Source organism: Cardiocondyla obscurior, linkage group LG08 (assembly GCF_019399895.1).
Source record: "Cardiocondyla obscurior isolate alpha-2009 linkage group LG08, Cobs3.1, whole genome shotgun sequence".
NCBI classification, from domain to species: domain Eukaryota; kingdom Metazoa; phylum Arthropoda; class Insecta; order Hymenoptera; family Formicidae; genus Cardiocondyla; species Cardiocondyla obscurior.
Window position 1 is genome coordinate 6,879,298 of NC_091871.1, and position 16,688 is coordinate 6,895,985.

At 44.5% G+C, this 16,688-nt stretch overlaps 1 protein-coding gene across 13 annotated transcripts in view; it reads left to right on the plus strand.

Moving 5' to 3' along the window:
• The window catches only part of By (focal adhesion protein tensin), a 148,768-nt gene that overhangs the window by 106,329 nt on the left and 25,751 nt on the right, over positions 1-16,688 (plus strand). For 12 of the 13 annotated variants that reach the window (XM_070660919.1, XM_070660920.1, XM_070660923.1 and 9 more), the window contains 6 exons: positions 105-173; positions 6,907-7,128; positions 7,372-7,535; positions 7,950-8,099; positions 10,727-11,024; positions 12,041-12,278. In XM_070660919.1, the coding sequence (XP_070517020.1) occupies positions 105-173; positions 6,907-7,128; positions 7,372-7,535; positions 7,950-8,099; positions 10,727-11,024; positions 12,041-12,278 (1,141 nt within the window). Of the gene's footprint in view, positions 1-104; positions 174-5,176; positions 6,172-6,906; positions 7,129-7,371; positions 7,536-7,949; positions 8,100-10,726; positions 11,025-12,040; positions 12,279-16,688 lie in introns of those variants that run through there. The other variant, XM_070660931.1, reaches the window with a different exon arrangement.

A 16,688-nucleotide genomic window follows, 5' to 3' on the forward strand; every position in this document is an offset into this window, starting at 1 on the left:
ATGCTATTTTGTATCTTAATCACGTACGAAGATATAACGCGTAATATATCTTTATACATTGTTCGCAAAAATGTGTTAATTAAGAATTACCTTTTTGATTGCAGCACAATGGCGGTTATGAAACGCAACCGAAAAACGTTAACGTTAACAACATCGCGAGAAACAAGCACCAAGTAAGTATTTGTATTCACCTCCGACAATTATCATCATTCATTATTTTCCCTGGCGTTTACAAAACTTGCCATTGTTTTAATGTATTCTATCTGTCTTTAATTACATCGTCGGTAAAATTAATTGTAGCGATACCGGATGCTACTCTCATCAAAAGCGCAATATAATTTTATTATTCCTATTATATAAATATTAATTTTATTAATATTTGTATTATTTTAATAAAAATGTAGCAAAGAAAAGAGAAGTTAGAAAAGTGAAAGAATGATCGAAAGCGATGTTCTCAGCTTATACGAAAGACGCTTTCAATCTTGTCCGCGAGGTTTGCCGCCGTCAATGAAAGCTCGCGATTCATCGCTAACTCGCCTCTTTAAATATTTAATAACCACACGAACAGCGATGCACGCGCGAAGCGACCGGTTCTTTGCGTCTCGAGCATAAGTGCCTTTATTTATTCCGCGATAGAGTACGGAGGCAAAGATGCATTTGCATTCGAAATGTACGGCTTTTGCTCTCTCGGAGCTGCCTGTCCCGTCAGGATAACCTTTCGCTACGCGAATTATACGAAATCGTTCCCGGCGCGCTTGTCATCGTTCGTCCGCGACGTCGAGTGCGCGGCTCTTTCAAAATGCAGACGCCAAAAGACACGTGTACGACCTTTCCGAAACGCCGAGCCCGAAAGAATCGCTCCCGGCGCATTCAAATGGAAATAAATCTCTCCGAGCTATCGCTTCTTTTTTTTCACGCATCAGGAGCTCCGCGCCGGCGGTTCGTTACTCGACCCGCGACATTAAAATAGAATTATCGCGCTAACGACTGGAGGTTTTCACGCTGACCGCACTTTCGGCCACCCCGATACACGCGGAGTTCTAAAAAAAAAAAAATACAAATACGAGCGATGCAAAATTTAATTGCCGGCAATTTAATCCGGGAAATCGCATTAAATCGCGGCTGAAATCCATGATAGCCGTAATTGCGCGGATCGAAATGAGACACGCGTTACACAAACCGCCACTTACAACGTCAGCGGAATAACTTTCTATTAGTGAGGAGGGAATACTAATACCCAATCGGTAATCAGCCCGCTAATTACTCTGTTTCGCTACGATAACCGGCCGATACTTTCCGAGTATATTTATTACCCGCGAATCAGTTTTATACATCAAGCTCGCGCAACGTTTATCTGCCGATCAAAGTTTCCGTAGAAATCGGGAAAGTTATAATAGCGGCGTAATTTCTCATTTAATTTTCAATCCTTGCGCGTTGATTGACTCGAGAGATAATTTGGGATAAATAAAATAAGTAACGAGAACGTTTTTCACCGTGTTTCGCGCGGCCAGCGTTTTTTCCCGCACGCAAACGACGGCGTCGCTGAAAATTATGCGTTAAAACGGCAATAAGGCGACGCATTATACGGCTGACCGGTAACGGCCACGATGTACCGTCGCGATAACCCATGCGTGTTGACGCCGGATGGATAATATATTCGCGAAACCCAACACTTATTCGCGGACCACCGCGGAAATGTATGCAGAAACGGCGATCGGTCGCCAGTATTTTCACGCGTAATATGTGGAAAGTTACAAACTTTTATTGGAACTGTATGCATGATTATATGTTGCAAAGTGCATACTAAAATAAAATTTGTTCCATTCGTTTCCAATGGGAGTAATAATACAAAACTTATTTTTATTTGCACAAGTAGTAAACGCTTTTTGTGTAATATATTAAAGAAAAAAAAAATACCTGCTTGTTATTAGTCATATTTTAAATGCAATGAGGTCATTTTAAGAGTGGAAGAATTTAATAAAATTTTATAATTTAAAAAGAAGTGATTATCAAAGCTTGTATCAAATATTATTTAATTATATTAATTTATCGCCTGAATTCGTACCTACTATTAACGATTATATCGTAGCTATTCCACTGCGCAAAGAATGGAAAGCACGGTGCGTTGAAAACGATGATAATTATGCGGAATAGCAATTAGCGAACAGTAAAAACTGTACGTGGTTATCACGTACGTTATTTCCCGCAGCATTGAGAATTTTCACTAGCTATTTTTGTTTACATATCGTTGTTTTTCCCCCTTGCGGTGTACACTGAATATCAGATATGGTGTTGAGCCAAGGCGACGGCGACTGGCGTACGTAATCTTGTCGTGGTGTGCGTCGAATCTTACACGAAGCGGGCGCGTAGATGTGTCGCAAAGAACCGGCCGCCGAAAACTGAGGGGGAACACCACCCACCCGGCGGCCGAGGGTGGGGATGAAGACGGAGAAAGTCACGTACGCCAGTCGGTACACCAGTCGCCGTCGTCGCAGCGAATGCCACATGTGCTCTCCAATGTACATTGTTTCGTCAGGATGTTAAAGATTCAATATAAAAAAAGACGCTCACCGGTTCGATGCGCAGCGGCAGAGTTCAGCAAGGCAGATATGATGACACTGTAATAAAAGAAATAGAAATATTAATTGTAGAGATACTTAACAACATATTCGTTGATTTTAAAAGCATTTTCACACGCAATTGAAATGATTCTTACCTCGACGTTGCTCTGCCGAAGTAGAATGCTTCTCCGGGGCCTTCTCCTTCTCCAGAAAATCGAGACGCACCGTTCTTTCTCACACAAGTTTTTCACCTAAGTAGAAAAGAAATATGTACATAGATAAGATATTCAGATCGGTCCATTTATTACATTGGGATGGTGTACGTGGAAAGAAGTATCTTTATTACATAAAATCAGTTCGTGGACATACAATATTATAGAAATGCATTAATATACACATTGAGAGATCAAGATTAATACGTACTGGCATAAGTATCGTACCCAATATTCACTTCGTGAATAATCTGCGCCCAGCAGATCGTTGATTGCGAAAAGCAATTTGCAGCAGTCGGCGTCAAACGTAGTTATATATTTTTCGATGCTCCGCGTCCTCGGCTGCCGGCAGCTAAAAAGTAAAGCGACGACTCGTCCGATGCGGGAGTGCGGGGGTGCGGGGATGGTAGAATCACGTACGCCGCTCGCTCGTCCTCCGAGTGTTTTGATCGGCCGCACGAATTTCCCTGCGTTATAAAAGAATACATATAATTTGTTCTACGAGCTTCGCAACAAGCTCGACCGTCCGCCGGCGAACGAATATTAAAACGATGACGAGACGATTGTGCGAGTCATCCGTCCGCTGACTTCTACAAGTTTTATCGAGCGCTACGCACTTCGCGCGTTAAAATACATTACGCATGCTGATTCTCTCTCTTAATATTACGTGTATTAATATGTTACGAACTTACAATCGGTGGATGCATTGAGATATTCGTTGATTACGGCTCACCGCTTTAAAATTGTTCTTGACTAAATGACGGCCATTAACTTTTGTTACTACCAACTGCACTTTTGGCGGAAGCGTCACCTCCGCAAGTGCGTTCGGAATATACACCTGTGGTAGTACTGAAAGTTTAAGACCGCTCATTGGCTAGAAATTTCTATTAATGCAAATTAATTTTAATTTCCGCATGCAAATTGATTGATTACGGAAATGAAGTCGTCGTGGCTTTCTTTATTAAATACAAATAATTTTCAGTACGCGTAAGAGCTTCGGTTTCGCGTTCTATGGCCGGTTTTCATGATCGGTTCTTATTTCAAGATCGTCTTAAGCAATGTCTTAAGACGATTATATGGGTTTGTAATTGATCTAAAATCAAATAGAACTTGTCTTAAGCTACCTTACATACATATAAAATCCGACTGTGAATACGAATCTACGTTGTGAATTCTCACAGTCCATTAGTATCGACGCGATTGTATAGGCGGCGCGGGACGCACGGAACGCAAGGTGTAGAGTCATTTACGTGCATACTCATACCCCATTAACCGTTCGAACCGTTCGCAGCATCCGCCGACTATCGTCCACGATTACTTTCATCCCTGCAATGCCGTAAGTTCTTAAATTCTTTATAATATCAAATTAATCAATCGTCGCGCCGTAAGAATACAGAAATCGAATACGAAAGCCGAATATGTAAGCTCGCCCGTGGTCTCGGCCGGTCCGACGATCGTAAGTGAAACGCCGTAGATTCAAGGGGATAGGGGAGGAGGGGGAGGAGTACGCGGACGGTTTCCGCGTCGCGGCAGCTGCGGTGGGACCGCAACGTAATAGCAATTTCACACACGAGCCCGCCGGTCAAAGGGATTTATGAGCGGAGTGGGTAGGCCCGGCTCGGTACGTGAAACGAACCCGCGGCGTAACGATCCCATAAAATCAAGTATTTTTAGCGGGCGGCGAAGCCGCCGCCTCGCGCTCCCGGTACCGTTCTGCTCTCTTTTCAGCGACACCCGCTCATTGTTACGTGGCGGCCCTTTATATATCCGAAACCCAGACGCGAGGGCCGAGCCCCGTTTCTCACCTCGCGCCTCCTCTCCGCTCGGCCGTTCGTCTCGGGACGTAAATCGCCCGCGCGCCATATTGGAAAGCGTTCACGCGCGCGGGAACCTAATTTCTTTTTATCGCGCACTGTTATTTCGGCGTCACGCGGAATTATTCATAAACCGGGATTACGAGGATTAGGTGGGATTGTAATTACGTGTGCAAGTGCACGGAATGACGTATGCGCGTGTAACGCCGCGGGCATTTCGGTTCCGCCGTTGTAATTAGTTATAATACCGCAGCCCGATATACAAAGGCTTTACGCGCTTAAGAGGGCCGGCCGGAGGATTGTTGAATACAGTTGGAAATTACGCGGGCATTAGTACGGAAAGGCCAACTTGTCAAACGTGCGTTATACATTGCGTTCGTCCCGCGGAGAATTATTATTCTGATAAATTTCCCCGACGGGCCACGAGAAACGACTTGCACGGGGGGGGGAGAAGGGGGAGGGGGGGGATAAATCCAAACAACTGCCGAAGACGACTGCATGTTGCGACTATAAAATCCGCTGTAAATCACGCGAATCATTTTAACAAGCGCCATCAATAACAATCTCATCGGCGGCTCGAAGGCCCTGTAAATGACTCCCGGCTATCCGGCGGATGCTGTCCGGCGGAGAAGAAACCGCAATGGCCGTGCAAAAACGCAGCTTACATCCGGCACGTTTGCGCGGCCAACTCCTCCGTGTAATTTTCGCACGTTCCCCGCGACAAATTGCCCGTGCGCCCCTCCGCGGCTGCGCGCGTTCGTGCATCGCGTCAGGACGATCTAGCACCGGCCGACAAACCAGTCGGTAGTCCGAGTGCCGTGACTATTTGGTGGGAAACAAAGTCACGCTTACCTTGCGCGAATTCGTTACATCACGCGTCCACGCGCGAGCGAGTTCTCCCATCCGCGTTCAGGGCCGCTCTCTCGGAATAGGAAGTGCTCGCGTTAAAGTGGAAATAAGAATTCGTGATCGAAGTCCGGATAGCACGGCGTCTCTTCCTCGCTCTAAATAATTTACGAGAAATCGAGAAGCCGAAGGAGTTCAGTTGTACGGAAAGGAGACATCGCAAGCCGTCGGACAGCGCGCGAGTATTAATTCTTATCGATTAATAATAACGCTGAGAAAATAATTTAATCGCGAGATAGTTTCGTGCACGGCGATGTCGGGGAGCTCGCTCGCAATCAGTGACGCACGGCTTTGATCACGATACGCAAATAAATATCGAGAAGCGACGATGAGGCGGCCCTGGAGCACGCGAGCTGGCATACGTCAGCGTGCATGACAGAAGGTGGCGCGATTATCTAACAAAACCGCCGACTGGCCACTGGATATTCCGCGTATCTCAAGTAGAAACAGACGAAACACAATACCCGGCAGTATATCGCGTCGCTGGCGGGAAACACGGCGCATCATCCCGATCTTCCGCGCCTCTTGACCGCCGTGGTCGGATAAACTCAGCGTTCCCGTTAAGGCACCGGGACTACATGTCGATCCACTTCGCGATAGCGCGTCCTCCGAAAGGACATCGCCATGGCGAGGAGGAATATCGTTATCAGGATCGTCTACGCGCCGAAGCGCTCCGAGGTGAATAAGATTTTCTGTTGCAAATCAGCGACCGAGTTCACCGTGAACCCTGACTTAGATTAAATTATCGACGTATTCTAGCAATTATAAATGATTCAAATGGAGATTGGAACATAACGAAGCATAAGTTATTTTCGCACGAAGCAATATTATCTTGTAATATTATTGAGCGCTGGTGGTTTTACAAGTTTATATATTTGAACTGGAAAATATTTTTTGTACATCGGGATTATTTGTTGAATAACTTTGTTATCGCGTGCAGTTTTTATTTATCTAAATTGCGTATCTATCGAAACTATTAGAGGAAATGTAACGGAGAGTAAAGTAAATTTGTAGACGAAAACTGGGAGAACTCCATTCGCGGCGAAAGAAATTTGATTATCCGACGCGACATTGTACGGAGGAACTAAGTTTCGTGTGATAAAATTCCTCGCTAACACAAGAATCCTCTTTAAAATGAATTTAGAAAATTTCGTTCGCTCTGAGTCGCGGAGGAAATTTTTATTTCACTTCTGTTTAGCTGCTGACAAAGGAAATTTGTAAACGTAATTATTACAGGAATTTTCAACCTTCTTACGATGTTCGATACTGAAATTCTTTGTTATAGATGCGTTAAAATAAGTCATTATTATATTTATAATTACTATTTATTTTGTTTGCCATTGCACATGTATAAAACCCACGAAGTTTAATCCATTTTTTTGTGCTTTATTTAATTAAATCATCAAATTACAGGTACAGACATCAGCGATGGTGTCAACACCTGCGAGAACGCCGGGTGTCGGCGCGGATTCAACGATGACGGGGCCGGCAAAGGGCGGAGGTCGCGTGACGGAGGTGATGGAGCTCTGTTACGTCACCGAGAGGATCATCGCCCTTTGGTACAGAGAGGACGCGCAAGGAGTCCTCGAGCACGCTACCACCCTCTTGCGCGGGAAACATGCCGACAATTACATGGTAAGAAATCGAATACCTTTCATAGCTTCCAGTTTCCTCCTCTCGAGATAAAAATAAAAGCATCTTGCAATTAATTTGTCGATAATTTAACGATCATGGATTAATATAAGGTCGTTGTCTTAATATTTAATACTGTATGATTTAAAAAAAGTAATAACGTAAAACTATTTTATATTTTATATTATTTTATTTCTATATTTAATTTTACAATTTTTGTAAGACTTGGATATTTTGGCTTTCCAGATTTTTAATTTGTCATCGCCCGGTCGACCCGGCGAACCGAACACAAGGGAAGCTGGATGGCCGCAGGGATTAGCGCCAAGTTTGGAGAGACTGTGCGCTCTCTGTAAGGAATTGGACTCTTGGCTAAACGGCGCTTCCAATCGCGTCGTTGTTCTGCACGCCAGGTGAGTCTCGCAAATTTTCTAATATTTGTTTTTTGGTCTAACACCTCCGTTGTAACAAAAAAACCGTGCTGAGCGAATTCTCCGCAGTGAAAAGAGATTCCTTTTTACAAGACGCGAGTTACGAGCGCGGAATTCCACGTACGCACTTGCGCGCATTCGTGACCTGGTTTTTGCGGTACGGCCGGTGCTCGAGTAATCGCAAAAGCCATAATTTCGCCGCGGCGTGCGTTCACCGCCCCCTCGAAACCCCATAACTCCGCTCCCGTTAGTCATTTCCATTCATCGTGAATAATAACGTCATTAGACGGCGGCGATCAGCCCGCGGCGGAATCTTTTCGTATCCTACCGCTCTGCGAGGAAGATGCGGGACCGACCATCTCCGCGGCACCGAGCTAACGTTATCGTTCTTTTCAGGGGCAGCAAGGAGCGGTTGGGTGTGGCAGTCTCTGCTTACATGAACTACAGCAGCATCTGCGGGGGACGCGATCAAGCGCTGGACAGGTTCGCCATGAGAAGGTTCCTCGACGACAAGATCGGAACGCTGCAGGTCCCGTCGCACCGAAGGTAACGCACGAGAAAAAAGGGAGAAAGTCGCGTGCGCGCTAACCGTCGAAACCTCATTCTCGTGTTTGCTACTCGCGAATAATTCACGGCGTCATAAAGTTCTTTACGAACGGGCAGCGCGAAGAATTCACGGCTTTATTATTTAAGTCCCATCTTAATCGGCCGCGCAATGTAATCTTGTTCTCGCAATTTGTTTTAATTCCCATTCGTTGACACTCTTAATGTCAAGCGGTTAATACCGTGCCGGAAAAATCTGTCTTCATAAATCCATTACGTGAACTTCGCGTTGCCCGATTGCATCGCACCTCATAAACGGGATCTTCTCTATTTAATTACCGCTGTCTAATTTTAAAACATAAATATTGAAAAGTACTTTCTAAATAGTTTAATAATTTAAAATTAATGCACGTAGATCATTTTCGTAATAATGCAGTAATTTATTGACTATCCTTTTTCTTTTCGAGATCGCGAAGACATTTATTAATTTCAGATCAAGCGAATATAAGACACGCGTGCTCTCTTATGAACTAAATTTACATGCGAAGGCAGTCGTTTCTACGTCTCAACGACACGTTCGACGGTTATCGCGCATGCCACGCAATTTCTTTAAATTTACATCGCACAGGAAGAGCGAGCATGTAACTACTCCGCAGGTTTTTACGACCGTGGTGATCCTATTAAAAAGGACACCTTACGTCCTCGTAGCCATCCTCGCTGTTCTATTTGTTATCCATTCTACGCACCGCCGGCTTGAAATGTCCTCGTTATCTAGTCGTCATCATCTTCAATCATCCTCGCTCGTTTTCTGCCGTCCCCTCGTGTTCCTCCGCCGCCATTAATCACACCGATACCTATCCGATCGCTCCTCTGTAATGCATTCCGGAAATTCGTTCGGGATTCCACGGAACTTCGGCGACTTTGAAAAGTCGCGGCCCCGTAATCGCTTCGTTCGCACCGTGATTGCAACACTCGCCGGCGAAGGAAGATCGCGAGAAAATAAAATGACCGGCCGTGTTGCGCGCTTAGCGTTCCTGTTGTCGGAGAAGATGTTTCTGTCAGCCGATTCTATCGCAACGTACTACCGAACCGTCGATCTAAAGATAGCGAGCTCTCATCATCGTCATCATCGGTAGTCTTATCGTTTACTTCATCGCCGTGTCGTCGTATGCATTTATAATGACCGTAATGAAAACGCCGGCCGGGCCTGCACGCCGCCGAGTCTTTCAATCTCGTTCGCACTTTGCGGCCGTCGTGATATTTTCCGACTTAAATGTAATCGGCTCGAGGGGAGAAAAAAAAAAGGGGGGGGCTTTTTTTCGCTCCGCGATAAATTAAAATGCATCGATAACCTCGTAAAGATAATGTTATTTGCTATGCGCGCAAGTTAAAAATATATGCACGGCTATTTAAATAATTATTTATACGTAATAACGCTAAAATATCAATTATTACGGATCAATAATTATTTCTGCAATCAATTACTCGAGATAATAAGATTACTCGTATAAATAACGACGTCGAATTACTGAAAAATACGCGTATTCCTTGTAACGAGCTATTTTCCCAGCCAATTACTCGAAGTAAGAATATTTGAATTCCTGTTTATATAAGTATTGCGATTACACGAAAATCCCTGTACTATTTATTATCTAAAAAAAAAATCCTTATTACAAATATCTATCGAGCTAAAATAATCAATCGCATAAATCAATCGTGTAAATAACTTTTTCGATAATTATGCGATCAATAACTATTCAATATCAATTGCTGAATGCAGCCATTATATTTTGATTCTCACGCACGTTTTTCCGTTCACGATTTACACGCGCGATTTAATCGACCGGTACCTTTCAATGAAACAAACGCGACCCATCCGGCAGTTTATCGTGCATATTACGCGCCATCGACCCCATCGCAATCACGGCCGTCGTATCATTACCGTCATCGTCGTCCTTATCGTCGTCCTTGTCATCCGCGCTGCCGTGCGCATTCATAACGATCGTAATGAACCGCGACCGAGGTGTGTACCGGCGACTTCCTCGCCGCTTCTTCTTCTTCTTCTTGCCCGGTCGTATCACCTTCTCGCGGTCCTCGCTGCACCTCCGGTTCTGCCTACCGGAGTTCTTCCATTAATTCCGCGAGCCGCGGGCATTAGCATGTCGTTAGCGTGGTCGCGCTTTCGCGAGCGTACGAAACCATTACCGGCCAGCCTCCGTGAGATCTCTTACGACGAGCGATGCCGAACGTTAGCACACTCCCATGCCGCATGCTCGTCCGGCGTGCACACCTCTTCTTGTCACGAGTCAAGGCTTCCATCGGCCGAGCCGTCAATCCCATTCATCATGTTTCCTCATGCACGCGCGCGTTTACGGCTCGAGAGAAATTTGCCTTCGTCCCTTTTCTTCTCTTTTTTTTTTTTTCACGATATCGATCCGGGATGATCGTTTCCCACACCTCGGTGAACCCCGTCGGGTCCATTCGTTATTTATGACGTTTATCTTCAGGCTTTTATACTGAACGATTAGAAATTGAATTCGAGATTGAAAGTGTAATAGCGTGAGGATTTTTTTTTTATTTTTGTTTTTGTTTTTTTTTTTTCTTTTTTAATAACGAACTGAATTTTCCAGGTACATCGAGTACTTCAGCGGACTGCTGTCAGGCTCTCTGAGGATCAGCCAGTCGCCATTGTACCTGACCCATTTGACAGTCCTTGGAGTGCCGCTCTTTGAACCGACGGGCTGTCGAGCCTTTCTTAAAGTATACGAAGGACTTACGCCGGTTTACACTTCGGACTTGTACTCGGTGACGAATGCCCGCGAATTCACGGTTAATCTCGGCGGGCTTCGATTGAGAGGGGACATCCTGGTCAAGTGCTATCATAGGGTATACTCGAAACAGACTCGAGAAGTCATGTTTTCCCTTCAGGTAAGAAAAGAACGTTTTCTAAATATCAACAATAATACGTTTTCGTCGCGCAAAAATATTTTACTATTTTCATTATTCACTTTAATTTTTATTTTATTATTTACGTAATTATTTAGTTATGTAGAAATATAAAAAATTATTGGTACAATAATTTAATTACTCAATTATTGTACTGATATAATTCTATGATATTTGGTGTTGCATATTTCCGCAAAATTGTATAACGTCGAAGTGTATTGAGTAACTTCGTTCTAGTATCCATTTACACCATTTATATCTGTCGTGTACGAATACATCATGCATGATGCATTCACAACGAGCGTGTTGTAATATGCAAGTGATATCACGTAAAATCAGAGGTATAAATGATAGTTTATGCAAAGCTATTCGTAAATAGTTACAAGGACGGCGCGGCAGAGCTACTTGCGTTCGGGAGAAAAGAAAAAAAACAAAACGCACACGCACACACAATCGACATTTACGCGTTTCACGCCCGCTCTGCAAATAACATCCTCTGAAAACGGCATAACGACATAATTAATAACTAGAGGCGTACTTCTTCCCGAACGCGGATAAAAAAAACCTGCGGATAAGTACTTAGTAAAAAAAAAAAAATAAAAATATGAGAAAAATGAGTCGATCGCGATACACTAAATTTATGCGGAGAAAAATCGCGCCTGTTAAAGTGATCGATGTTACAGCGTATATTTTACACGAGTAGTAGCATTCGAATTTGCATACCTGCAATTCCTCCGATCTCTTTGCCGCATCCTGTGTCATTAATTTATAATACGTATCAGATATTGCGATACTGCGAATAGTTTTCGCTCGCGAGATTCCGTCGAATCTTTACGAGCGGAATTCGGCCGCGGGTTTTTTTTTTTCGGAGACGCTACGAACGCGTGAATATCAAGTACACAGTCGCGTGTTACGCGGCCGCCTTAAGTGAGATTAATCGCTCGTGCCGATCAGTGATTACGTCGCGCGTTCTGACGTTATCCATTGTTCTCCCGCAGTTCCACACGTGCGTAATTACGGAGAACGTCGTCTCGTTCCCGCGATCGGAGCTCGACGTCGCCTGCGACGATCCTCGATGCCCACCCGACAGCGTGGTGACACTTTACTTCGCTACCGACGCGAAGCGTCAAGACGGTCCAGTCCCAGCGCCGACACCCGCCGTGCCGCACGCATCAGCACATCACGATCCCATCCTGCACTGGGACAGCTACACGAATCTCGAGATCAGCGACGACGGTGAGTACAAATTTCTCTAGCTTTCTATTACTCTTTGAAGAGAAAAGTCCTTAGAGCACACAGTACCGTTTGTTTTTTTATTTTTTATTTTTTTTTAATTTTAAATTAGTTGAATTTGTCAGTTTCTTGTAGTACAATTTTTTTTCTTTTTTAATTGTTATTTAGTTCTTGTTAATTAGCTTGTTTGGATTAGAAATATTTAACACGATTGTCACACATTTATTTATTAATCAAAATGAATCGTGTATCGTTATAAATTATTGATTTCCGCGTGTCAACGGTTTCGCGCGGACTGATGAACGCGACGCGGAGTTTCGTACAAAGTTTGAGGTCTGATTTTCCGACACCGTCGCGCCGATCTGCAAATGTTTGATAACGAGTGATATAACACGGCAAACGAGAGATCCGCGAATATAGGCCATCATTGTTGACGCATGTAGGAGACAATTATTTCACATCCTCGTACTTCGCGCGCAAAATATTTTACGTAATACGATAGGTGCAAATTTGTGCGACACGATGTCGCGATAGGAATTAATTCCCCTCGAATCATTTTCGTCCATTGTGATTCCTCAAAGCGGAAGCGCTTACCTGTCCGCTAGCGTCCTTAACTTCGACGGGTCCGTCGATTAATTTATCGGCGTCGTGAAAGCCGCGAGCCGCGGTCCGCGCCGAAAGGACCCCATCGTCGTCGAGAGGTGCCCACTAATTTTCGCCGTAATGGCACCCAATTAACCTCGATCTGACAGCGAGAGGGCTAGTCAGAAATACAACTTGGCTGGTATTCACGGGCGGGCGAGGGAGGGAGCGAGCTAGACGAGAGGGCATCGGTTAGTACGGTGCATTTAGAACGGCTGACTAACGCCGCCGGAAATATGTTTTGCCAAGTGGAAGGAAAATGGCGGTTTATCGCGACGGGGGCGATTTCCACGGCTGGAAATAGATCAAAGGTCGGGCCCGGTGGATGGGCAAGGTCCGGCCCGTGTTAGCCGCTTCCGAGCTTCCATTTCTACCCCGCCGCTGCCTATTTACATCTTCACTTTTCCCCGACGTTCCGGCCCGACTTTCTGACGAGATTAACGAAGTGGTATCGTGACGAACACCCGCGATAAAGTCGGTTGCGTATCGCGAAGCGGCTTAGTAACGATTCAAAATTTATAAAGATTTTAATCGTTTATTACAATTTTAGGCAAGAGAATTAACATTTTTATTTTTTAATTGATATTTTAGTTTAATTACGATAGAATTATCGACACCTTTCTTCTTCTTTTTGAATCCCTAAATTTAATTTTGATAATTAAATTAATTACGTCATTAAGCGCTCCAGTTAAATGCGCCATTTGAGTAGGTAATGAAATCTCGTTAGCAAATAAAAGATTCGCCTTTGTCGCACGGTTAATTCTTGCCCGGTAAAGCCCTAATTGGTCTAATGTAGCGATTTGTTCTACTCGGTGTACCGCTTTAATCGGGACCGTTGCGTCACCGTCATGATTCCCTCCAAAAGCCACGCGCCGGCAACGCGGTACGGCCGGTGCTCTCGCAGTCAATTCGTTTCGTTAGCGATTGCCCGGCGGGTTCCAATAAAGCTGTGACCCGAATTGCGCGCAATGCCAAATCGGCGCCGTTTGTTGCGGGACGAAGAGCGACGGCGGACGAGCCCGGAAAGAAATATGGAGGGTGCTCGCCGAGCGGTGTGACCGAAGGGAGACGGGCAGATCAATGGATAGGTCCAGCCGATCGAATGCCGGTAGTTTAACCGCAATACCGTCGGCGACCCATCTGCCGGATGTCCCACCCCCTCTGCCTCCTCCCGTTGCTCGCCGACTGAAGGGTGTGACCGAAACCGAAATCAATTCCGCCACTCGGCGGCCCGGCGTCCCCGCGAGCGAAAGAGATCGCGAGCCATCCCAAGCGCGATTAATTATCCGCACCTAGATTACCGGTTTCTTCTCGTCGAGGTTTTGATCGACGACCTTTCGGTATTTTATTAAAAACTAAAACGGACATTTCGAACAATCGCGGCAGGTTTATTTGAAAGGGGCTTATTTAAAAGGATTTATTTAAAGGGGAGCTTGATTGCGACTTCTAAACTACCTCGGCGCGCAACATGCAATTTCCCAAGCCGTTCCCCTTAATTGTCCTCGCATTGAGCTCAGACATTCTAAATCACACTTAAATCGTTGCAGTCCCACTCGTGCTGTCGAGTATCGAAGCGATTTGTCGCCGGCGGGCGCGCCCGCATCAATTGCCGCTCGAGTCTTCGATTTGCGCCGCTACTTTGCCTAATGATTTAATGCGAGTGCCGCGTACGCGATTTTCCTCGCTGCCGGGTGAAAGCGGCGGGCCCGGCGGGCGTTTTCGCGTCGCGAAATAGCGTTTACTGGCACGAGGAGAGTTTCTTCCCGCCGGCGGGATCGACGAGTGTAACGAACTCTGATCGAGACGCGGCTCTCGCTTCCGCCTGACGGAGAAGCGTCGCGATGCCCACACATCGGCACCCACGCGACGGAGCGTGAGTTTCCTCGCGGCACCTCGATTTGCTTTAACGACCCGGCCGAGTCGTACGAATCAAAAAAAAGTTTCTCGAACTCCCTTAATCGGGGCGACGCGCGAATTGAGGCGGCAGCGTAATGAATCTTCTGTGTTTCCGGGTAATTTCCCAGTGCGAATCCAATCTACATCTTCGATCTCTCGGAGGTCGACTAGCTTAAGAAAACGAGGAAATAAAATTAGAAGTAAATCTATTTAAGTTGAGGGAAGAAATAGACGCGAAACTCCGAGAGAGCATGCATTAAATTAAGAAAAAAAAAAAAAATGAAAAAGAAAAAGAAAATCGGAAATAAATAATTAATTTTTAAATTTCGGTGTTTGATGAAAATATATTAACGTGCAGAAGTAATTTGAAAATTAGACAGGGAAAGTGGTGGGGAAATAAGATGATGTATTTTATTAATAAGTCGGCGGATCCCATTACGGCAGGTCCATCGCGTCGGATCAGGATGTAACAAAAGTCGCGGAGGCTGCACCACGTGAAAAGAGATGGAAAGTAGCACAATATAGGAGGATTTCCATGGTGGTGGGGAGTCCGCGGGTTTATTCTTGGCTTCGAGACGCCATGGATGGGGATAGAGCTTAAGTTTTCGCGCGTTTCAATACGTAACTGTACAAGAGACCCTCAGTTCGATTCCCGATTCTCCCGCGATCAATAGCACTCTCTCGTGCAATTTGTGTCCCTATCGTTTGCAACGACGAACACGACGTTTCATTTGGTGATTAAGTATAATTGTGCTGTTACGGCGACTACAGAGTCGTGAGCAAACTGGCGAAAGTGGCGAGCATTTCAAGTAAGCTGAATTAATTTTGGTATTAACGCAGAGATTTAAAATTGTTGAGCTTGAATTAATTTTATGTAAACCTATTCAAAAAAATTCAACAATAATTTTAAATATTTTTATATTTGTACTTTAATCTTTTAAATTTATTTGGCTGCAACTTAGAATTTTTTCTTAAATAATTATATATAAGTTGCATATATTATTAATAATATAATTTATTATGCATGATACACACATGCATTTTTCGAGAATTGTTTTTTTTTCTTTTTTTTTTTGCCGCTTTCTACTTCGACATTGTAACGTTCCGCGACAAGCATTCGTCCAGCGTTTCTTAATACTCGCGATTGGAGTTTGACCTTAATTTTACGGTCTACCGTTAAGGCGACACTTCACGTAGGATAGAGTCTTTTGATCCAAAATTGGCGAACCGGCTTGACCGGGCTACTCTCGCTCCAAGAATCGCCTTCGGATCATGTAGCGAGAAAGTCGGTTCTTGGAAAGTGTAGATTGAGCTTGATCCGAGAAAACACCCCATAGTCGGTAGCTACCGCAGATATACCGCGTCATTTCCATTTGCACAGAATATAAATTTTCTATTAAAAAAAAATAATAATAATATTCAAAATTATTATTAAAAGAATTTTTTTTCAAATTTTATTTTAAACATTATGAAGAAATTGGGAACTAAAGTAGGGAAATATTAAAAAAATCAAGTTATCTAAGAAATAAGACGTCGAGTTATGAGAGACTGTTAACTAGTGACAGACAGTAGTAAACAGACGTCTGGTTTTCGCATTACCACTTGACACACAGCGAGCTTTTAGCACCTGATAGCCGCATTAGATTGTAACATTTTTTTTTTCCGTGTCCATATGTCTCTCGAGAGGTAAAATAAGCGTTTTGTCGGTCCTCGAAAATCCCGTTCGTAGGTCAACCTCGGACCTTTTGTTCGTCCGCCGTCGAAGAGATTGTGTGGTAAAGCAAGGAGAGAAAATCCCCGCTTAATAAGAACAAGCGAAAGAGACGGAGGTAGAGCGGTGAGGACAGAAAACAGAGACAAGAGCCCATTGTCTTG